Below are 24,695 nucleotides of genomic sequence, written 5' to 3' on the forward strand. Positions count from 1 at the left end.
ATTATAGTCTCAATATAGTCTACCTTATATATGGGTGCCCGTTTTTTCCTAATCATAGATTTTTAGACAATACTATATATATATATATGTGTGTGTGTATGACAGGATTCTTTCAGTTTCCATCCATGAATCTGCTTATGAGGCTTTGGTTGGCTTAGGGCTTTTTTAGTAGTTGCTTGCCCAAAGTGTCAAGTGGTAGAAATGCACCTGAAATTGTGTGGTTGGGAAGCAAAATTCTTAATCATAGGAATTGTTAGCATGTATTACACAAGCATCTGAGACATATATTTATCTGTTGCCAAATGCTGGTACAAAAGTAATATCAGTCTGTGTTGTTTTGTGCAAACTTAAAATACTTTGATTACATTGCAAAAAATTTCTTTCACAAATTAATCTACTGGAATCTGTTAGATCAGTCTGGGAACTTTTTATGTGTTTATGTTTTTTGTTTTCCTCTGGTTTATTTGTGTTTAAATAAAGAAAAACTTCAGATCTGAAAGAAGTTTTGATATTTTCATATTTGTTACAATAACTTTTAGTTTTGCAGGAATCAAAGTCATTGATTTCTTTGTTACAATTCTTTTGGTTATCCTTTTCGAAACTGGAAATATTTTCGATATTACTTGCAGATCTTTTCTCAGAACTGCTGCAACTACTTAAGAAATCATGGCCACAGTAATCGTGAGCTGCCACAGAATTAGGTTTTTCCTTACAAAATCTATTTCCAGAATGATTCCTACAGCTCACTTCTGAGTATGCTTTACTGTGTTTGGAATTATTTGAAGGATTCTGTACAAAAACGGTGATGGATGTTGAATACCATGCTCTATTATGTATCTCATTGTTGCTATTGTTGTTTTGGAGTTGGTTACAGGTTTGGCTGTTCTGAGTTATCTCTCTGGAATTGTTGTCAGAAGAATAAACTGTAATATCATCTGTACCACAAGTAATATAAGGAGTTCCAACAGGTGTACATACACTCCCACAACAATTCTTATTAATTTCTGAACCATTTCTTTGACTTTCAGAGAGATAGGGAAAGTGATAGGAACAATATGAACCAGTGTTAGAAACTCTGTTACAAACAGAAGTGGCATCTGTGATATTATTATTATTATTATTATTATTATTATTATTATTATTATTATTATTATTATTTGGCCAACATGGTTCTGAATGTAAGGGCAGTTGCTTATCATGCTCCAGTGAAAGCTCTTCCATTACACATTTAAAGTTTGGAGAAACACATTGGAACAGAAGTGGATTCCTTCGTTGTATTTTCTCTGAAAACTTTCTCTCAGCAGAAGTCATCCGCTTCCTCTCAGAAATTTTCACTGACTGAACTGGTGTATTTCTACTGGAATAAATTTTGGGATTTCTAATTTTCTTTTCTTTATCTCTAGTCTTGAGTATCTTGTTTCTGTCTATAGGAACATTGATTATTGTTAAGGGAGAAGCAAGAGAAGATGAGAAGCTAGATGCTGAGTTCATCTTTTGGCAACTCAATAATAATCTTGGTCTTTTCTGACACAACACATCCCTCTCTGGGGCCCCATCAGATGGAACTTTTGAGTCAAAGGATTCAATGGAATTTGAACCTGATCCAAAAATATCATCTGATTCAAAACTTTCCCTAGATTTTTTCTCTATTGACCCTAAACACAATTTATTTCTTGGTAGAGTGACATTGGGTATTTCACTACATCCTTTATTAATTCTTTCCTTTGAATTAACTATCTGAGTGGATGTATTTGGATTTATGTTAAATATTTCTTGATCTACATTATATGATTCCAGTACCTCTCTATAGTTATCACAAGATTTGACTCCTCCTCTATTCACAACATTCACTTCAAAATTATTATCACATATCTTCATCTCTTCAGTACTTGATTCACAAGGTTTCTTATATTCTGACTGACTATTAATCTCAGAGATTTTTTCATTGTCAGAAGTTTTTGTTATATCACAGACATCATTCATTCTGTTGTCAGGAGTTGTCAAAAATTGCTGTTGTTGCAGACTTATCTGTTTGTTATAAGAATCGTCAAACTTCATGAAACATCTTTGCGCTTCTTCAATTTCTTCATGGATGCTTTTTTGTTTGTAAAATATTCCTTTATCTTCCATAAACTTCTGATCAATTGGACAATTTTCTTCAAAATCTGATGTCTGTTCAATTAAGATATTTTTTAAATTTCGGTTTTGGTTATTGAATTTCTCAGCTTCAGAACATTTTTTTTGTGCTGAGAACTGCTCTAAAGGTTGACTTCTGCCAATATCATTACAAAAAGAATCAGTTTTATTTCCTTCTATAGAATTTTCATGGCAATTCTTTATATTTCCTTGTTGTTTACTATCCTCATTATTGTCAATGACAGTTTCTATAGAATCTTGCATTGTCAGTGAATCAAAGTCAAATCTTTTCAAACCATTCCTTTGCAACTTTGGTTTCTGTGATGTATAACAGATTCTGAGAAATCTTTCTGGTATCTTAGTAGCTGCATAGAACCCAACATTTGAGAACATTTCTTCCGTACTAATACTCATGGCATTACTCTTTGACTGAGAAATCAATGACAGATCATCTTTTATTCTTGATTCTCCAGGATTTCTTTGCTGGTTGCAATTATCAAAGCTTTCAATGCTCTCATTAAATATGTCATCTTTTATAGAATTTCCAAAAAGGCTACTGGAGGGTGAGCTACATAATGAACTGGTTGACTCTTCCACATAGTTTCTTCGGAATGCTGAATTCAATATATTGTCATATCTCTGAAAATAGTTCTCTTCACTTACTGAGCTCTCAGTGGAACTAGAAATGGAACTGGCTGAATTATCATCATAATTAGAGGTTAATGAATATTTACGATCATCTGTTGCATATTTCTCATCAGAAGGTTTAAGAGGAAATCCTGTTGAAGACATTTTAAAGGTTTCTTTTTCAAGGTAATAATTTCAATAATTTCCAGTCTTCTTTGATAAAAGAATATTCCAAAAGGAGAGATTAAATGGTAACTTCCATCAAGATGGGAACTGGTGTTCAGTCAGTGAGGAAAAAATGTTAACCCTTTTGTCGAAAATACACTGCATTAGTTTCAAATAATTCAGAAAATAATGAAGAATTTATTCAAATATTTCATTTTCGTATTTGGTTTGTAAGATTGTTGGCATGAAATCATGTGCTGAAACAGATTTTGTTATACATTTGGAGGATCATTTTGCTAATGATCACTACATACACTGGTTCAATTTCATTTCTTTCATTATTAAAATAACTTTCTCATTAATGAAGCTGGTGTTTGAAACAAATTAAAATGAAATTTTGATGGATGGTTTTAATTTAGATCATTTCGAAATGGAATGTTTGCATCAAAGAATCAAGGGGTAGTCTCAGCTCAGTTGGCATCAAAAGGGTTATACCATTTCTTTAATAAGAGATTCTTTATAAATAATTCTATTTTTCTTTTCAAAGAAGCATCAATCTTTAGAATGAATTATTATGCTTAATTTTTGAAATATTAATTATTGTAGTTTTACTGATATTTCATATATAAAATGAATTCCAGCAGAAAAGTTTCAAAAGACTTAATTTGCTTGATTAAAATAAGGATTCTTTCCTGGCTAAAGTTCTAATATTATTCTAATGAAATACATTATGTGTTTTAATTAAACTTGAAAATAATCAACAATTTGATGGAATTTAGTAAAATGGCTTTTTCATCATAAGACCATTGTTTGGAATATAGCAAAACCTTTCAAAATAAAATTAGGATGGATGGTTTGATTTAAAGCATTTCTGTATTAAAGAACTAAAGGTAGTCTCAGGTAGGTTAGCATTAAAAAGGGGCTAACCATTTTGTTGAGAAAATGCAAATTCTGATTTATTCTTCACGGAATGTTGCCAATATTTTATAATGTGTCGAAAAATAAATTGGGACATTATAGTAAAAGCTCACATTTCAAGGTAATGTGACTTAGATATTTGTCCTCTGTTCTGTATCAGTAGACATAACTGAATATTTCATTGTATATTGTGTTAAACGATGCCAATGTATAATAGGTTAGTTGTATAATTAAGAAGATTCTCAATGTTTACTGTTTCAGTTTCAGTTTTGACAGTCTGATGTCAATTAGTGACAATTAATGATACGGAGCTGGAAGTGGTGTGAAATCATTAGAATTGCAAACTCATTAGCTATGTTAATGAGTATATCTCCAATCTACTTTATATTAGCATCACCTCACTGGATTTGGTGTTTGTGAGCACATACAACATTAAATGCTTGTTTGTTTTTTCAGCGAAAGAGTGAGTTGTTGTCTCACCTCTGATCAACCCTTGATCCAGCGGACTTATGATCAGAGACATTCCAGCCAGGACCATCCCATCTTTCCAGACATAACTTTATCTGATACTACACTATCCAATATGTCTTCTTTACTTTTTTTAAGGTAGCAGATATTATTTGGGAGAGGTTGTTATATCTAGCATGTCAAGCAACCTTATATAGACTTTCTCAGTGACTTGAGAGCAATACTGTTGTTGTTGTTTTTGTTGTTGTTGTTGTTGTTGTTGCTACTGCTACTGCTGCTGTTATTGTTGATGTAGTGTAGGTAGGATCTGAAAGAGATTTATTTGCTATATCTAGCAAATTGAGTGAACATCTAGTGGCTCTCTCATTGTCTTGTGAAAGACTTTGTTATTGGAATAGGAATCATTTGAAAGAAAATCTATATATTTTTTCTTGTGTGAAAGACATTTCTGTATATCTTAATTAAAAATTACATATGTACTTGTTGTCATTAATGATCTTCAGTGTGTTAGTAATTAATATTCCAATACTGAAAGCAAGCCATCTTCATCTGTTGTTTTCTGGAACAAAAAAAAAACAGATTCTAAATTTATATGTGAGGAGATTTATGTTAGATATGAAAGCAGAAAAAAAGTACCCTATTTTTCAAAATAGCAGACACATTTTTCTTGCAATTTTTTCTTGGAAATTACAATTAGAGGTTGCTATAGGGTCGGGCAGAGAGGACAGACGTTTTGAAATGGATATTACTCAGCCCTAGTAGGAGGGGCATATGTCTGACAAGTACTGTTTGGTTGGTGGTGTCTTAGCATTTTTTTCCCTCTTCATGTTTGGTCATGGAACTGTGGATGATAGAGCATCGTGTGTTTGCCTACAAGTGAAGAATGATGTGAAGAATGATGAGTCTGTCACAACAGTTCAGCATGAGTTTTGGCACCACTTCAGCAGTCACCAAAATCAGGCTGTTTCCATCTGTAACACAGTCTTACGTTGGGTAAGTGCCCTTCATACACGTGGTACACTGATGAACAGGAGACTTGTTGGGCTCCATGAATGGTACAGACCCCAGAAAATGTGGAACACATCAGACAAGCTTTGATATGGAGCCAAAATTGCTTTGCTTGGAGGCATTCCACTGAACTCGGCATCAATAATAAGGCATATTTTGCATGAAGACCTACATTTCCACCTGTACAAATTGGGCATTGGGCAACAATTGAAATCATGGTACTAAGCACAGTGGCTTAACTTCGCACATCAAATGGAAGCAATTTTTGAGGCAAACGACAACCTAATTTTGTTAACGAGTGATGAAGCTCATTTTCATCTCAATGGCATGGTGAATCAACAGAACTGTCATTATTGAGCTCTTGAAAATCTGAGAAGACTGCATGAAAGACCACTGCACAGCTCAAAGGTGATGGTCTTGTGTGCTGTTGGAATCAATGTGCAAGTGGCTGAGCACTCCACAGACATATGTACTCTTAATGTAGTTTTCAGGGAGATTCAGCTTGATGCACAATGAAGCAAGTATGACCCTTTGAATTACAGGTACTACTCATTTTTGCCAGCTGAGTGTTCTGGAGCAATGTGAAATAAAGTGTCTTGCTCAAGGACAGAATGCATTGCCAGGAATCAAATTCGTGACCTTAGGATCATGAGTGGAATACCCTAATCACTTAACCATGCACCTTCACAACAATAATACCCAACAGCAAATCCCCAGGTATGTACCCATAGTCTAGTGGTTTCATTCAAAGGTAAATAGGAACACTTCACTGGTTTACCTTCCAATTTTATCTGATCCCAAGCATTTAACATATACCTGCCAGGTACTGCCTGATTGTGTGCATGAGGCTTTGGTGAATAAAAGAAAATTTTTCCTAGAATTACAATTTTCAAAATTTAGGTGCATCTCCTAGTCTGCAGCATCTACCATGGTACCAAATATGGCAAATTATTGACAAAGATTATTGAAGAAAGGCTGAAATAATTTTGACTCATAACAGGTCTCATCTAATTTGTCTGAGAGAAATACTTAACAGCCATTTACGAATGAGTGTCACCTGGCAACATGCACCATGCTTTTGCTCAATGTTTTAGGTACCATGAGCAGACATAGATACCTTCTTCACTCTCTCACCCCAGATCCAGCAGAATCTCAAGGATGTGATACCTACAGTGGGAGAGAGTGCTATACCATACCTGGTTGGTACCTGTTTTCAGATGAATTAACTAGAGTAACATGAAATAAAGTGCCTTCCCTATATATGTGTGTGTGTGTGTGTAAAACAATATTGACTTGAAACATAGTTCAAATTCTACAAGCAAAACAACCAATGAACTCCTTCATACAACACAACAGAATTTATACAAAAAAAAATTTTTTTCCAAAGATTTTAATCATATCTTCTGCTATAGCCTCAGGTCAACCAAAGCCTTGTGAGTGGATTTAGTAGACAGAAATTAAAGAAGCCCATCGTATATATATATCTCACTAAGATAAATATTTCAATCACCTGAAGATTGACTGTAACTCGAATTTTTACGAATTGGACAGCCATGAAACGATCGTAGTGTTATACTCATTATACTCTTTACTCTTTACTCTTTTACTTGTTTCAGTCATTTGACTGCGGCCATGCTGGAGCACCGCCTTTAGTCGATCAAATCGACCCCGGAACTTATTCTTTGTAAGCCCAGTACTTATTCTATCGGTCTCTTTTGCCGAACCGCTAAGTGGCGGGGACATAGACACACCAGCATCGGTTGTCAAGCAATGCTAGGGGGACAAACACAGACACACAAACACACACACACATATATATATATATACATATATACGACAGGCTTCTTTCAGTTTCCGTCTACCAAATCCACTCACAAGGCATTGGTTGGCCCGGGGCTATAGCAGAAGACACTTGCCCAAGATGCCATGCAGTGGGACTGAACCCGCAACCATGTGGTTGGTTAGCAAGCTACTTACCACACAGCCACTCCTGCGCCTATTATCTTTTTTTATTAATTTTGATATATATTTAAAATAATATAAATTAATTAATTAATCTTATGTATTGGCTTAAGTTTTACATTGTATGATTTGCCTAATAGTGGTTTTATCTCTAATTTAATATAATATATATACACACATATATATTTGTGCATGTCTCTGTGTTTGTCCCTCCACCTTCGCTTGACAACCAATGTTGTTGTGTTTATGTCCCCGGAACTTAGTGGTTCAGCAAAAGAGACCAGTAGAATAAATACCAGGCTTACAAAGAATAAGTCCTGGGGTTGATTTGTTTGACTAAAGGTGGTATTCCAGTATGGCTGCTGTCAAATGACTGAAACAAGTAAAAGAATAAAAGAATTATATATATATATATACATATATATCTGGGTCTTCCTTTCTCTGGATCTTTCCTTCTCCTATGTTTCCGATGAAGAGCTCCGCACGAAACGTTAAACCCTCCTTCTTTCCTTCATTCCTGAGCGTCCAATAATACTATATTTGTTCCACATCCTCACGTTGTTGTGTTTTTTGTGCTTTCTTGTTTGGATTAACTTTATATATATATATATATATTCTTTTATTCTTTTACTTGTTTCAGTCATATATATATATATATATATATATGTATATATATATATATTGGCACTTGTGCCAGTGGTGCATGTAAAAACATTCGAGTGAGGTCGTTGCCAGTGCTGCCTGACTGGCCCCTGTGCTGGTGGCACGTAAAAGCACCCACTACACTCTCGGAGTGGTTGGTGTTAGGAAGGGCATCCAGCTGTAAAAACTCTGCCAGATCAAGATTGGAGCCTGGTGCAGCCATCTGGTTTGCCAGTCCTCAGTCAAATCATCCAACCCATGCTAGCATGGAAAGTGGACATTAAACGATGATGATGTATATACAAGTAATGTTCATAGCCACCTCAACATGGCTGTCTGTTTGAATGGACCTTACTATGATTTTTTAACCCTCTAGCTGGTTAATGATGCACAGCTGCATCCAAGATATATGTGAATGTTTGTATGTAAGATGTGAGTGTATGCCAGTGTAAATAGGTGTAGATATGTGTGTGTGTGTATATACACACACACATATCTACACATCAGGAATCTTGCAAAATGAATTGATATATATGTAAGTGCCTGAAATGGTTGTGACTTCTGGAACTTGACTGAAGAAAGAAAGCCACGAATGACCCATTTTTTTTTGTCCTTCTAATTGTTTCTCTTGTCTGGCTTTGTGTTGTCTATCTGTCCGAATGCTTTAATGTATTGCGTTTTTGTTCCATTCATATATATATATATATATATAATATATATATACCGGAGTAAACACATAAATGTGAAACAAGGTGGAAAAAAGAGTACTCAAATACCAGGGGTAGAGTAATATGCTTTATTTAAAAGCAGCAGAAATTCAACAAAACCTGTTACTCGGAGTTTCACGTTCCCATTCGTCGGACAGTTTTGTTAAAAATAAATCTGTCTGACGAATGGGAACGTGAAACTCAGAGTAACAGGTTTTGTTGAATTTCTGCTGCTTTTAAATAAAGTATATATATATATATATTATTAAATACATATCCTAATGTATCATGATGATGATGATGATGATATCCTAATGTATATGTTTTGTGTATTATCTGGTGACTGCAATAGCATTGCAGAGTATATAATCTCTTATTGTCACCAGTGTTAAAACAACTTAGTCATGGACAGGCGAGATAACTCACCCTCAATTCCATTTGGGAGTAATAAACATTGATGTTTCGTCATTTTCATGGCTTGTCAGCATCACGCACCCTCTTGGGTTGAAGGCAAATCACCTAGCTAGTCCATGAGTTATATGCTCATGGCTTGCAAAATCATGAGCTCTTATTGCCTGGAAATAACATACCTAACAGAACATGCAGCTCAGTCTGGGAAGTGAACTCAGCATCTCATGTTCTTCCCTAGTGAAGAATGTACAGCCCAACACAAATTAGACTTAAGACTAGAAGGATTCAAAGACACAAACTGGTCTGGAAAAGGACAATATGGCAGCTTAAAGACCCAGTCAGAATTTTAGAGAAGTACTAGATGAAGCATTTGACTAAAGGAGAAGGAATCTGAGGATAACAGGAGGTTCCTATGGGAACAACTGGGGTCTACAGATCAAATCTGTAACTAAAGTAAAGTTACAAACAGAGTGAAGGTGGAACAGGGATCTTTTCACTTTGACCGACAGATTTTTAAAATTTGCCAGTCAAAGCGAAAAGATCCTTAATGGTTTGTAGATATGTGGTATTTCATTATGCAAATATAATTTACTATAAAGTATCATCATCATCATCATTATCGTTTAAAGTCTGCTTTCCATGCTGGCATGGATTGGACGATTTGACTGAGGGCTAGCGAACCAGATGGCTGCACCAGGCTCCAATCTTGATCTGGCAGAGTTTCTACAGCTGGATGCCCTTCCTAATGCCAACCACTCCGAGAGTGTAGTGGGTGCTTTTATGTGCTACTGGTATGAGGGCCAGTCAGGCGGTACTGGCAACGGCCACGCTTAAATGGTGTTTATTACGTGCCACCTGCATAGGAGCCAGTCCAGCTGCACTGGCAAAGTGCCAGTAAGGCAACGCTGGTAATGATCATGCTCAAGTGGTGCTTTTTATGTGCCACCGGCATGGAAGCCAGTCAACTGCTCTGGCAATGATCATGCTCGGATGGTGCTCTTAGCGCTCCACTAGCACGGATGCCAGTCATCAAATTTGATTTCGATTTCGATTGCCTCAACAGGTCTTTGCAAGCAGAGTTTAGTGTCCAATGAAGGAAAGGTATGCATAAGTGGGCTGGTTACACCCTTGGCATAGGCCCTGAGTTATGGTCTCACTTGGCTTGCTGGGTCCTCTCAAGCACAGCATATTTCCAAAGGTCAAAAGAGAAGAGAATGATTTGGAAAAGCATGAAGAATGGGAGGAGTACTGATTTATATCTGGTAGCTACAGGGGAGGCTAAATGGCACGTTTACTTAGCAAAGGGAGAAGCAGAAAGTAAGAGGTTTGCCAATGTTCTACTTTGTAACTATCAGAGGTATGAAATGTTCCAAATTTTAAGGTAATTTATCTGAGAGAATAGAGATGTGGGTGAGAAGTGTGCATGGATGGATAATGGCACATTTGCACTAAGTGATGAAAAGTTATTAAATGTAGAGAATGTATGAGAGAAAGAGAATTTTCCAACATGAATCCAATGGAAGGATCAGCCATTCTTGTACATATGAACACTTAAGATATGAAAGCAGGGAGAGCTTTCATAGAAATTACCACCGAGATGCTTAAAATATCTGGTAGAGTAGGATATGTCCTACTCACCCATATAATTAATGAGGTTGTACAAAAAGGTGACAAACCTAATGTCTGGCATAGCTACCTTTATAGTCAACTGGGTAAAGGTGATACCTTAGAGAGAGGCAGTTATAAGGGTATCAAATTGCAGTACCAACTCTTGAAAGTTACAGAAAAAATTATTGCTCAATTAATTAGAAAGAGGAATTGCCTAGATGCGATTCAGTTTGGTTTTGTGCCAGTGAAAGATACTACAGATGCTTTCCATTTAGTAAGACAACTGCAGAAGTACTTGGCTAAAAGTAAGACACTGTACTTAGCCTTCATCAAACTGTTGAAAGCCTGTGATAGAGTCTCTTGTTCTATGATCTGATGGTCACTGGGGGAGCTAGTTGTGAACAGAGACATACAAGCCATTTTTCTGAGGAGTTTTCAGTGAGGTGGGAGTTAGCAAAGAATACTACAATGAATTCAGCATACAGATAGATGTTTATCAGGTCCTGGTTCTTAGCCCCGTTCTATTCATCATAGACCTCCAAGCTATAACTGAGGAATTAAAAACCAGCTTTCCTTTAGAAATCCTATGTGATGATGACCTCATTCTTGTAGCTGAACCTGTTGTAAAATTAAAAAAAGAAATTTCTGATATGGAAGCAAAAACCAGAATGAAAGTGCCCCAAAGTTTCCGTAGCAAAGACCAAAGTTTTAGTAAGTAGGAAAGCAGACAGATTCTGCTTTCATCAGGAGAATAGCCTTGCTTGATATGTAGAAAAGGAGTAGGTAGAAGTTCCATATGTACCCAGCACAAACTATAGACATATAAGAGATACAGTAGTATCATAGGAAGGTTAACAGATAAAATGGACTTTGTATATGGGATATATGCAGAAGCAATAAACACTAAGAATACACAGGTAACAAATTTTCTCAAATTCCTAAGAGAATCTCTAGAGGTTGGAGATAGCTTTTGTTATTTAGGTGATCTAATTAGTAGTGGAGGCATACGTTCTGAGAGTATAGTAGCCAAATCAAAGATTTCTCTCTCAGAGCAAAAGGTAGACTGTATGATACTTGCGTATGAAATGTAATGTTATCATGTTAGTGAGATGTAGGCCCTGAATACAGAAAACTTGGAAACTAAAAAGAAATGAAGCAGCACCTAGCCCATTTGAGAAAGGAGAAAGGTATAGGCACAAGGGTTAGCAGTTTTGCACTATCAATTTTCTTCATTGTTACTGGAACAACAACAAGGAACATATGAAACCTGTCCTGATAAGAGGAGGTACTCCTCAGAGATGACATGAAGCAATCTAGTGAAAGCCAAAAAAAAAACAAAAAAAAAACGATATAATGTAGAACATCCCTCTCTCATCGAGGACAACCAAACAGCTGTGAACATGGAATGTCATATATTCAAAACCAGAAAACAGCCCAGATTGTCACTGAGATGAAGCTCTACAATCTCACCATATTAGGCTTTTGTGAGGCAACGTGGTTGAAGTCAGGGCAGATGTTCCTGGCTACAGGGTAAACTCTGCTCCACTCAGAGCATGTAAAGGACACATTGAAGGATAGAGAAATACAGAAGACCAAAAAGAACATGGAGAAAGTCCATGGAAATCAAAGCATTGGATAGTGATGATATCTGGGTACAACTGCAATTCATTGCTAAACATTGAGACAGGTTGGGATCTCACACATAATTATTTATCAACATAGACATATTGCCTAAAAATCTGTGTATATATTAAAGATCCTAATATTAAATATTAGTTTCAAACAAATTTGTGAGACAACATTTCAAATTTGGTGAAGGAATATCCTTTATTAAATCTACCCAAGTATTTGTCTATTATATCGACATAAAGTGCAATATCTCTTGGACTCATGGCCACTACATCACCCTTCAAAGGCTATGTATTTTCAATTCAAGAACAGGAGATTTTTAAGTAATACATAATAAATAAAAGAGACAATGAAGCCCTCGAGGGTCCAAGATGCAACTAAAAATGTAGATTATGTCACGTTTCTGTGGAATACATCACATGCGATTAGCAGCTGCCCAAAAATGTTATCAAGGTACTACTCCCCTACATGATAGATGTTGTTACTTAAGCAATATACAATACCATTTGAGAAGACACATCTGGAATAAATATAGAGAATCCACCTGTTATTGAATACCTACACAAACATCAACACAAGGAACACTGCTGAAACATTCCTATCAAAACATCTGTCAAGTGTAAACATAACAAGCCAGATATTGTTGTTTGGGACAGACAAGAAAAAGTATGTATCGTCATAGAGGTCAGCTGTCCTACTGATGTGAGTATCTCATTGAAAATCAAAGAGAAAGAGAATAACTATGAACAACTGATTTAAAACCTCCAGCTTCAATATTCAAATTATGAATTTACATTTATACTAATAATAATTGGTGAATCTGGTTTTAGTGACAATCTGGACAAGGGTTTTCAGAAAAAGCCTAGGGTTTTAGAGAAAAGAAATCAACCAACTAGCTTGCTCATTACAAATACAATCTGTAAATGAAACAGTAAAAATATGCAAGACTTTTTTTCTCAAGTTTAAAATGTGACATTATTTTTTGTTATCTACATTCCAACATTGGAGCTTTATATTTTTGCTAGAAACAAGCCCGTTCCTCAGGGAAAAAATTTAAACAATTTAAAACAGAAGAGAACGAATGAATGAATATACATCAATCGATCGATCGATCGATCCATCCATCCATCCATCTGTATGTGTGTATGATAGGCTTCTTTCAGTTTCCATCTGCCAAATCCATTCACAAGGTTTTGTCCATCCAGGGCTATAGTAGAAAATACTTGCCCAAAGATCCACACTATGGGACTGAACCCAGAAGCAAGTGGTTAGGAAGCAAACTTCTGAACCACACAGCCGCATGCCTCTGCCTGTTATATATATAATGTGTATGTGTGTGTGTGAGAGAGAGAGAGAAAGAGAGAGAGCGTGTGTGTTAGTGTTTTGACATTGCTTGATGGCTGTAAATGAATGTCACCATCATACAAGCGGGGTCCACCATCTTCAATCTTCTGCATAAACATATCTGGCCATGTGGAAATATTACTTGGAAACCAGCAAGGGTTGGTGATAGGAAGAGCATCTAGTCTCAGAAAACCTGGCCACAGAAAACTTTGATGATACTTTTAATCCAGTGGTAGTTAATATAAGAAGAAACAGATATTTGAACTAAATTTTTCTGTTCCTTAATATCTGGAAGTCAAAATTCAGATGTTCTGTTCTTTTTCTTTTTCTAAATTACTATATTTTTCCAGACTACAGTATTTATATTTACCTTGTGTTTTACTAGTTTTCATCTGTGATAAATATCAGGTGGCATTTATTCCTTCCTGAATGTGCTCATGGTTAAGATTGGATTTGAATAAAGAACAACGTTTGTTTCTTAAACAAGGAGAGTAACAGTCTATCCACAAGCCCCCCCCCCCCACTATTGTATTGCACTCTATTGGTTACGATTGTAAGGGTCCAGTTGATCTGACCAACGGAACAGCCTGCTCATGAAATTAATGTGTAAGTGGCTGAGAACTCCACAGAGACATTTACCCCTTATGTAGTTCTCAGGGAGATTCAGCATGACACAGAGTGTGACAAGGCTGGCCCCTTGAAATACAGGTACAACTCATTTTTGCCACCTGAGTGGACTGGAACAATGTAAAATAGTGTCTTGCTCAAAGACACAACATGCTGCTAGGAATTGAACTCATGACCTTACAATCATGAGCCAAATACCCTAACCACACAATGCCTTCTTTCACACACACACACACACACATACACACACAGATGCCCCACACACACACACATGTACATGTACACACTTTAAGGATGAGTTTAATAGATCAGAAAATTATAATCCTTTTATTGCCGTCTCATTTCAGACAATCAGAACAAACAGAGTGGACCCAATTATATTTTAATTTTTGTAATGAAGAATTACAAAGCAGAAGGCCTTAGATTATATCTTATCTTTTAACACAGAGACTAATTAATTAAATTAATTTGAATATAGTAATTTATATGTTCTTCAATGATAGTACCATGTGTATCCTAATTTTTGAATAGAATAGATACATTATATTCATCAACAAGCAGTGAAAAGCTTGTTCCCCAGTTCAAATGTGCATCAAGCATATTCGGACATGACATTGCAATTATATTCATCTTCAAATGGTTGGAGGGTTCGACAAGAGTTGGTCAGCCAGAAGATTGCACCAAGCTCTCCTGCCTGCTTTGGCATGGTTTCTGCAGTTGAATGCCCAAGAACTTGTGAGCAATGTGTTGCTGTGGACACCAAAATCATGGTACCACAGCAGCTGGAAGACCACGGAAGACATATATACAACAACTTGCAGAAGATGTTGGATGCCAAGTTGAAAATCTAAAAGCACTAATGGAAGATCGGGAGGGATGAGGAGAGGTGGTCAGACTGGCCTGGCACTCAGCCTAACTGGATGATGCCTTGTTTTTTTTTAAAAATGTCCTTCCTGATGCCATCCATGGATTGGATGCTTTTTATGTGCCACCTGTATTATTGAGGTCACCAAGTAAACTTGCCAGGCAAGACTTTTCAACAGAGGTGGGAGTAGTTTTGAGGGAGGTGGCTTTATGCCAGTTAATGAAAGGTTAAAATGTGATAGAAAGACAGGTACAAGTATCTTGTAGAAGAGATAGAGGGTTACCCCAGTTGGAACAGAGATAAAACGGTGGTGAAGATGTGTCAGGACATAGCTTCAAGATACAGGAGGGCAAATACAGGACAAGTGGTTTGGGTGGGTGAGTAAGTTCACAAGGTATTAGAGGTGACCGAAAGGGTTGGCAACAGAAGGAACATTTAGCTTTTAAAAATTACTCGCATAGAAAAGCAGACATGAAATAGTATTGGTGGTGGTGATGATGATGATGGTGGGGGTAGAAGCGGTGGTGGTGGTGGTAGTCCTGATGATGATGATGATGATGATAATGGTAGTAATTTTGGTGACAACAAAGACAATAATTATAACCATTATGATAACGATAATGATGATGATGATGATAACATAACAACAGTAAATCCATTACATCTATAATGTATAAATTTGTTTGAATAATTAAACATTTTCTAAAATATTTCTAAGACAAAATTCTTTGGATATCAACATTATGAAAACTTACAAAGTCAGGATTTCTTGTAGGACATGTAGACTATTAAACCTTGCTGTTATGAAGACCTCATTTAGCATAGTTGTTAGGCAAGTCTGACGTAAAACATGTAATGTAGTTGTGAGACAGCTCCGAAAGAGGACATGTAGTGTAGTTGTGTTGCAGCTTCATTAGAAAAAACAAATCACAGAATCTCTCGAGACTTTAGCTCGTAAACATTGGCATTTGTCACTGTGTTCTCTATGTTTACATACAGACGTGTAGTGTGATTGTTGTATGTATTTGATATGTATATGTGTGTATATATGTGTGTGTGTATATATATATGTATGTAAGTTATATGTGTGTATGTGTTTGTGTGTATGTACATGTGTTTACTGACACATAGTTAAATAGGATGTTTATTAATGTGTAATTTACATGTACGTATGTGTATGTTTGTGCATGGGTGTATGTATGCATGTATGTCTATACACACACACACACACACACACACATATGAATACCTATATGTATACACACACACACACATGCATACACATATATATATGTGTATATTTTTGCTTAGGTACGAGCAAGCGCAATAGTAAAGTAACACAATTGTATAAGCTGATTAATTTGCACAATCTGTTAATTAAGTTGTAATCTAAATGAACTTACATAAAAAGACTTATGCTGATGGCTGTATGTGATGTAAGAGACAAAAGAGAGGGAAAGAGGAGGAGAGAGAATGGAAGGAGAGGGAGAGATGGAAGAACGGGAGAGAGCAAGCAGATGCTGATAATGTGTGTATCATGTCAAAGACAAAACATAATGGTGTATGTATGTATGTATGTCCGGAGAAAAAGAGGGAGAGAGAGAGTGAGAGAGACAGACAGACAGGGGTGAGGGAGAGATATGTGATACAAAAGCAGTTAAATAGAGTGAGGTGAAAATATAAAGAAGTAAGAGAGGTAGTATTAGGTCTTGCTTTACCTTTCATTAGAGATTAGCCACAACCTGCAGTATATTTATGTCATTTGGGAAGATCAAATTATTGAGTAACCAGGATATATACATAGTATAAAGAACAGCATTCCATTCACAAACTTTTGCATAAAATCTTTCTGTATACATCGATGCTAGTGCTGCCTCATCAATGCCAGTGCCATCTTGTCGATGCCAGTTCCACCTTGGGGTCTATGCCAGTGCCACCTTGGGGTCAATGCCAGTGGTGTGTAAATAGGACCACTCAAGTGTTACTGATGCCAGTGCCGTCTGACTGACACCCATGCCAGTGGCACGTAAAAAGCACCATTCAAGTATGGTCGATGTCAGTGCCACCTGACTGGCTCCCATGCCGGTGGCACGTAAAAAGCTCCCACTACAGGTGGTGGAGACTAAGCTGGTGGGAAGGAGAGCGAGAGGAAGGCAGAGGATGAAGATATTCAACTGGATGAAGAAGAGAATGAATGTACAGAATAAGAAAGACCTGGGTGATGTTGCGAGAGACAGAAATAAACGGAGGAGGAACAAGTTAGGAGTCATCAACAGCATGAATATGCCATGACACAAAAGAGGAGTACACTCTCAGAGTGGTTGGCATTAGGAAGGGCATCCAGCTGTAGAAATCTTGCCAGATCAGACTGGAGCCTGATGCAGCTTCCAGGCTTGCCAGTCCTCAATCAAAACATTCAACCCATGCCAGCATGGAAAGCGGACATTAAATGACGATGATGATGATGATGATGACAATGATGATACATCATCCTCTATGCACAGCACACATGGAGACTGTTATAGTAGCAGTAGAATAGAGAGATTGAGGAGATAGTGACTCTGTGTTTGTTTGTGTGTGTGTATGTGTGTGCATGCGTGCGTGCTTGTGTGTGTGCATGCGAGTCTGTGTGAGTGTGCATGTGTGTGTGTGTGCATTTGTGGCAGCATCATCACCTCAGATGTGGGAGTAATATTTCATTAGAGAAAAACTGGCTATTTTTTGATAATGTTATTTGAGTAATTTTTTAGCTTTTATCTTGCTTACTTCAATCAGCAGACTGTGGCCATGTTGGGGCACTGCCTTGAGGAACTTTTTTGGTCGACTGAATTGACTCCAGTATTTATTTTTGTTTTAAAGCCTGGCATTTATTCAATTGGTCTCTATTGCCAAACTGATAAATTACAGAGATGTCGAATGGACGTGGATGATGAACACTGATGCACATGCACACATGCACACACACATGCACACACACAGCACACACACATACACACACACACACATGCACACACACATGCACACACACATGCACACACACAGCACACACACATACACACGCACATGCATGCACATACACACACACAAACACATACACATACACGACAGATTTCTTTCACTTTTCATTTACCAAATCCACTCATAAGGCTTTGTTCAGCCAAGGTGCCATGCAGTCGGACTGAACCCAGAACCACGTGGTTGGGAAGCAAACTTCTTACCACACTGCTATGCCTGCAATATCTTTGAGGATTTTAATTGAATGTTGGTCAAGAATTTGTAATGTCTTTGCATACTGGCAAAGGTTGTGAAAGAGGAAGGAGAAGATTGTTCTTTGATATGAGCAGAGATTTTGTTTCATTTGTGCAAAAAGATTGTCATAACTCCATCAGAGAATGTATTTGTTGTCCCTGTTCATAAAAGCAGTTTAGCCTGCTCTGAGGTGTCCTTGTTGTGGAGGAGTAAAGGGTGGTTTTATCTTGGGCTTCATGGAGGCAAAGTGCCTGAGTTTCTTTTGAGCATTGGGCCTCACAGAAGCAATGACCAGGATCTTTGACCATTATGTTGTGCTTGAGAAGAAGACCCATTAAACCAAGCAAAATCACAGTTGTGGAAGATACCAGTGTCATGCAAGTTGGCACCTGTGCTGGTGGCACGTAAAAGTACCCATTGCACTCTTGGAGTGGTTGGCATTAAGAAGGGCATTCAGCCATAGACAACCATGCCAAATCAGACTGGAGACTGATGCAGCCTTCCAGTGTGCCAGCCCAGTCAAACCATCCAACCCATGCCAGCATGGACAACAGACGTTAAATGATGATGATGATGATGTTGATTAAAGAATATAATGGAATAACTGTTCTAACTCTCTAGGTACTGTGTTCAAAACCTGCCAAACCCAGCATTTCATGTTACCTTTTTGGGGTGAGTTAATAAAATTGTTAGAGCATCAAACTGGATAACAAGTACTATTTATTCTAGATATCTGTGTTCAAATGGCTCTACTATCTGTGATGGTACCAGTACCAAGCTGTAACAGCCTGGCCTTTTCCTTAGATGGTATTAGTTCCTGGAGTGGTAATGGTCATTGCTAGTCTTATACAAAAAAACCTTGTCCATGTTTGTGCCTTGTAAAAGAACTTTTTCTAGCTGTGGATACTCTAAGTATCTATAAGAAATGTGGAAGGTCATTGAAGAGGAGAGAGCCAGCAGATTGTTAATGTGCAGGAGAAAAGCGTAACCAATATTATTAAACGCTGGGGCACACAAAGGTTTATGTAAGGAGTGGTGGCTAAGACAATTCTACAGAATTTGTAGGGGTTCTTGGCAAGGGATTAGAAGAACTGGTGGCACCTCCATGTGCAAGGGAGTAGTGGTATGCACACATGCCATCTATATTACTCTAGAGTAAACTAAAGTTCATCATAGTGCAATTAGTTAAAAAAAGTTAAAGTTTGCTTCAGGCCTACAGGGTCATTAGGTAGGAACTTGTCCTGCTTTGCAAGGCCTATAAGGGACTGGGTTTACAAAACACCTTACTGAATAGGGGTGAAGGTAATCCTATGACGGACTGATATTCAATCCACCACAGGATTAAGCCCTCCCCACCACCATTACTTTCTTTTAACAGAGCATCAATTTATCACAGGGTTAACCCACAGAATAGGACGTTAGGCCACCACTGGCTTAACTCACTTAATAGGATGTCAGCTCAACACAGGATTTTCCTACTTAATAGAACATCTGTTCAGCATAGGGTTAGCTTCATGCTATAGAACATCAGTCTCACCACAGCTGCTGTTTTTACTCTTTTATATCTGAGTAAATTAAAGGAACATAAAATAAAGTGTTTTGCTCAAATATGTAATGCATAATTTTATCTGAGAACTGAAACCACAGCCTTACAATTGTAAGTCCAACATAACAAACCTCTAGACCACTATATTACACTACAGTACAGTATAATACATTACAATACTATATATTATATTGTAACACACTACCAGAGCTGACTCTAAGTGCAAGGTGAATTAGGTGATTGGTTGAAGCATGAAAATTGAGTAGGCCACAAATAATTTACAAAAAATATCTTAATCCAATTAGAAACACAATAGATTAGGTCATTACTGGAACAAAACCAAATGGATGACATGGGAAGGAGGGGGACAAGAGAATCACGTGATGTGGTGGCAGGTCACATGATTTGGCTTGAAGCATTTCAAATTTTACCCAGTAACAAATTATTCTGTGATACAATAAAACTATAACACTTTTATGCACACGTTGAGTATTATAATTTTCAAACTGCATTCTCCAATCAGTGTAATAATGATGGCGATGGCTGGAGAATGTTATCTTTTATCTTTTACTTGTTTCAGTCATTAGATTTCAGCCATGCTGGGGCACCACTTTGAAGAATGAAGAATTTTTAGCTGAATGGATCAACCCCAGTACTGTTTTTTTTCCCTTTCCTTTTATGCCTGGTACTTATTCTGTCAGTCTCTTTCAATAAACCACTAAGTTATGTGGACATAAACAAACCAACACTGGTTGTCAAGTGGTGGTGGACAAACACAGGCATAAAGACACAAGCAGACACACACACACATACACACACATCCCAGCATCTGCCAAGCTGTCCAACCATTGCCAGCATGGAAAATGGATGTTAAATGATGATGATGATGATGATAATATACATACATACATACATACATACATACATACATACATACATACATACATACATATATATATATATATATATATATATATATATATATATATATATATATATATATATACATTCACACAACAGACTTCTTTCAGTTTCTATCACTAAATCCACTCACAAGGCCTTGATTGGCCAAAGACTATATAGTAGAAGACACTTGCTCAAGGTCACATGCAATGGGGCAGAACCCTGGAACCATATGGTTTAGAAGCAAACTTCTTACTACACAACTACACCTGTGTCTGCAGAAAAATTTTTGTAGAAAACAGTTGGGGACAGTGGTTCTCATTGTAGGACTGGGAGAAGAGAACACACCTGACATGGTTGATTAAGGGTGTTGAATACCCAATACTCTGGTACCAAACCTAGACACTACAGTAGAATGTGTTAAATAGTAGTTTCAATTTTATAAGCAATTTAGAGGTTAGCTGAGTGACAGAGTTGGTTGAGCACTGGAAAAATATCTTGTGGTATTTGGATATCCCTTGGTGCTCTGAATTCAAACATCACCAAAAATGACTTTGCTTTTACCTCACTTCAGGGTGAATAAAATAAAATACTAGTCAAGTAATGAGGTTGATTCAACTGACTCAATTCCTTACTCAGAATTTATGTGCTGGCAGTAAATTGAGAAATTGCTACCCTAAGATCATCCATAAACTCTAACTAATATTAGGAGGGTCACTGTGAACTGACCTAGAGTCTATAAAAAGAGAGACAGTCCAGCACCAGGAGAGCTGAGAAGAGGGATTCTGCTGGCCCCTAAAACATCAATCCCAATTTCCTTGAATTCTGAAATGAAGCACTCACCCCACCTGGAGCCCTGAAAACAGTCTTGTTCCACTTTAGCAAATTTCTCACAGAGACCCTGTGTTAGGGTACCCACCCTTTTCCATCAACAAAATGTCCAATGAAGGTTCTTCTACATGGTTGCTTGACCCTGCTAGATATGAATAATGTACACCTAGAGGCAGTATAGCTCAAAAAACAGATAAGATTGTCACAGCTGGAGTATCTTTGACCAATTAGAACTAATGTGGGCTAAATGACAGTAATAATATAAATTAAGTACCAGTTTCATACTGGTGTTGATCTAATCGACTGGCCCCCTCCCCCCAAAAATTTTGGGCTTTGTGATTAGAGTAAAAAAAAATGAAAAGTACCTGTTTTTTGGACACAAAATGCCTTAAATACCGTAAAATGTAATGGACTAACTTTTAATATTTTGTCTGTTTTAAAGAAAAATTAATGAAGGAAAAAAAGAAGAGAAGCAAGCACTTACCTTATTCTTTTTAAGAGACAAAACTGATGCAGCTTCTTGGTAATTCTTGTATTCCAATTGCAGTATTTGATAAGTCACAGGACTCTGAGTATCTTTTGTAACAGCTGGGTACATTTAAATGATATGTGATCATAAAATAGAACAATATCTCTGAATGATATTTAAATCAAAAGATAGATTAAGCAACTTTGTTTCAAGGAGATTTGCTTCATGAAAGGCTTGATTCAGCAAATCACAACAGAAAACAAATCCCTCTCTATGTTGTATCTATGCAAATCCTAAAAGATTAAAGAAATCTGGTATATTAAGACTCTCTTACCATACTTCTTCCATATTCTTCTGCAGATGCCTTTCCTCAAGATCTTTCTTAAACTTCATATAACACAGTTCTTCATTCTCATTTTCCAATTTCAAAGAAGACTCAGCTGAGAAATTTTGTGCTAAGAGAAATAAATTTTTTCCAGGATATTTTCATATGAAAAATTATGTGTAATTGAAAACAGAAAAATTTATGAAATTGTTTATTTGAATTTAAATATACAATATAATATAATTTATTATCTATATATGATATATATGTATAAGGTTATATATATATATATATATAAGGTTATATATACATACACACACACACATATATATATATATATATATATATAAGGTGGTGAGCTGGCAGAATCATTACCATTCTGGGGAAAATGCTTAGTGGCATCTCTCTTGACTTTACATTCTGAGTTCAAATGCCATCAAGAGTGACTTTACTTTATTCCTTTTGAGGTTGATAGAATAAGTACCAGTCAAACACTGGGGTTGGTATAATCAACTTACTCCTCCCCTGAAGCCACTGGCCTTATACCAAGATTTGAAACCAAAGTAATGAGCTGGCAAAATGGTTAGCATGCTGGGCAAAATGCTTAGTGGTATTTCATCGACTTTAAATGCCTCCAAGGTTAAGTTTGCCTTTCATCCTTTCACCACACTACCAATGTCTAAAGGAAGGTCTGCTTACTTGGGCCAATAGACTGCATGGCTCCAGTGTCATCACAGACACTGTCATATCAGAATGCCAAGAGCCTCACGAGATACCACAAGATATGCCTGGTCTTCTAATAGTTCTGTCCCTCTAACATTCTGGGTTTCTATTCTATCGACCCACAAAGGATGCAAGGCAAAGTTAACCATAAGCAGGATTGAACTTAAACACAGAGAATTGGAACAAATATATCATCGCTCTACCCATCACCCTAAAGATTCTGCTATTTCATTGCCTTTGAAAGTAATGGAAAAGATTTATGGAGGGTATTACTTACTGCTAGAAATAGCAGTCAAATAACCATCAAACCACACCCTGACATAGTTTAATGATGTCCATACTAACGAATAATACTCATGACATAGAAATTTGTTTAAGATGGCCATGTGTTATTTGACAGGGGATCTGAATGCTATTTCTAACAAATGGTAGTACGTTTTTGTAAATCTTCTATCCTAACTTTCAAAAGTAATAAATTAGTTGAATCAATAAGGTACTGGGGAGGGGGGTGGCCTTTGTTCCAGGTCTCTGTTGTCTGAGATGGAATTCTGTCATAGTCAACACTGTCTTTCATTCTTTTAAAGTCAACGAAGTGCCAGTGTCACATAAAAAGCACCCAGTACACTTTGAAAGTGGTTGGCATCAGGAAGGGCATACAGCCATAGAAACCATGCCAAAACAGACAATTGCAGCCCAGTGCAGCTCTCTGGCTTGTCTACTCCTGTCAAATCATCTGACACTTGCCAGCATGGAAAATTGACATTAAATGATGATGATGATGAGGTGCAATTTCAGGATGGTGGATTGAGGGAGCTGTTAGCGGATTGGATAAGATGGCTTGCAGCATTTGTTCCGGTTTTCTGTGTTGTGGCAGCAACTCTGATGACATGATTGGTGCCATAAGAGATGCATTGAGGCTTTCCCTTGTATAAACACTGGAGGTGTGTAAAGGGGAGACTTGCATGTATACTTCCCATACACATGGTTCTGGGTTCAATCCTACCATCAGACACTTTCTCCTATAGCCTTGAGCTGACCAAAGCCTTGTGAGTAGATTTGGAACTACACGGAAACTAAAACATATATCTATATATGTATGTGTGTGTGTGTGTGTGTGTGTGTGTGCATGTGTGCATGTGCATACACACTTGTGTATGTGCATGTCTTTGAGTCTGTGTTTGTTCTCCACCAACCCTTGATGACTGGTGCTGGTGTTTTTTTCCACCCCCATAACTTACCAGTTTGGCAAAAGTGACCAGTAGGATAAGCAGCTGCCTAAAAAAGGATAAGTCCTGGTGTCAATTCATTCGACTAAAAAATTCTTCAAAGTGGTGCCCCAGCATGGCCACAATTTAATGACTGAGGCAGATACAAGATAAAAGACAAACAGACACATGGACAACACTGATCAACAGAAGCCTTCTGAACTTTCCTGCATTCAAGCCAGACCTCTAGTTTGAGTTTTAACTTCCTTTATTCCTCCTACACATCATGAAATCTCTGAAAAAGCCCTGGGGTGCTACCTTTCCCCC

At 37.1% G+C, this 24,695-nt stretch overlaps 2 protein-coding genes and 1 long non-coding RNA gene across 6 annotated transcripts in view; 1 reads left to right on the top strand and 2 right to left on the bottom strand.

Moving 5' to 3' along the window:
• LOC118765876 (putative uncharacterized protein DDB_G0282133) lies at positions 1 to 16,141 on the bottom strand. Its single transcript, XM_036508604.1, has 2 exons — positions 15,873 to 16,141; positions 1 to 4,873 (listed from the first exon to the last, which is right to left on the bottom strand). Exon 2 carries the CDS (start codon positions 2,926 to 2,928, stop codon positions 289 to 291), a length of 2,640 nt encoding a protein of 879 aa, XP_036364497.1. The 5' UTR covers positions 2,929 to 4,873; positions 15,873 to 16,141; the 3' UTR covers positions 1 to 288.
• Positions 1 to 24,695, bottom strand: part of LOC115232373 (myosin heavy chain-like) — a 141,274-nt gene that overhangs the window by 54,848 nt on the left and 61,731 nt on the right. For all 4 annotated transcript variants that reach the window (XM_036508587.1, XM_036508595.1, XM_029802228.2 and 1 more), the window contains one exon: positions 22,450 to 22,570. In XM_036508587.1, the coding sequence (XP_036364480.1) occupies positions 22,450 to 22,570 (121 nt within the window). The remainder of the gene's footprint in view (positions 1 to 22,449; positions 22,571 to 24,695) is intronic.
• Positions 13,218 to 24,695, top strand: part of LOC118765878 — a 15,712-nt gene continuing 4,234 nt past the window's right edge. Inside the window, exons 1-2 of the long non-coding RNA XR_005001785.1 lie at positions 13,218 to 13,316; positions 22,163 to 22,169. This is a non-coding gene — a long non-coding RNA (uncharacterized LOC118765878). The remainder of the gene's footprint in view (positions 13,317 to 22,162; positions 22,170 to 24,695) is intronic.

This window comes from Octopus sinensis, linkage group LG1 (genome assembly GCF_006345805.1).
Source record: "Octopus sinensis linkage group LG1, ASM634580v1, whole genome shotgun sequence".
NCBI classification, from domain to species: domain Eukaryota; kingdom Metazoa; phylum Mollusca; class Cephalopoda; order Octopoda; family Octopodidae; genus Octopus; species Octopus sinensis.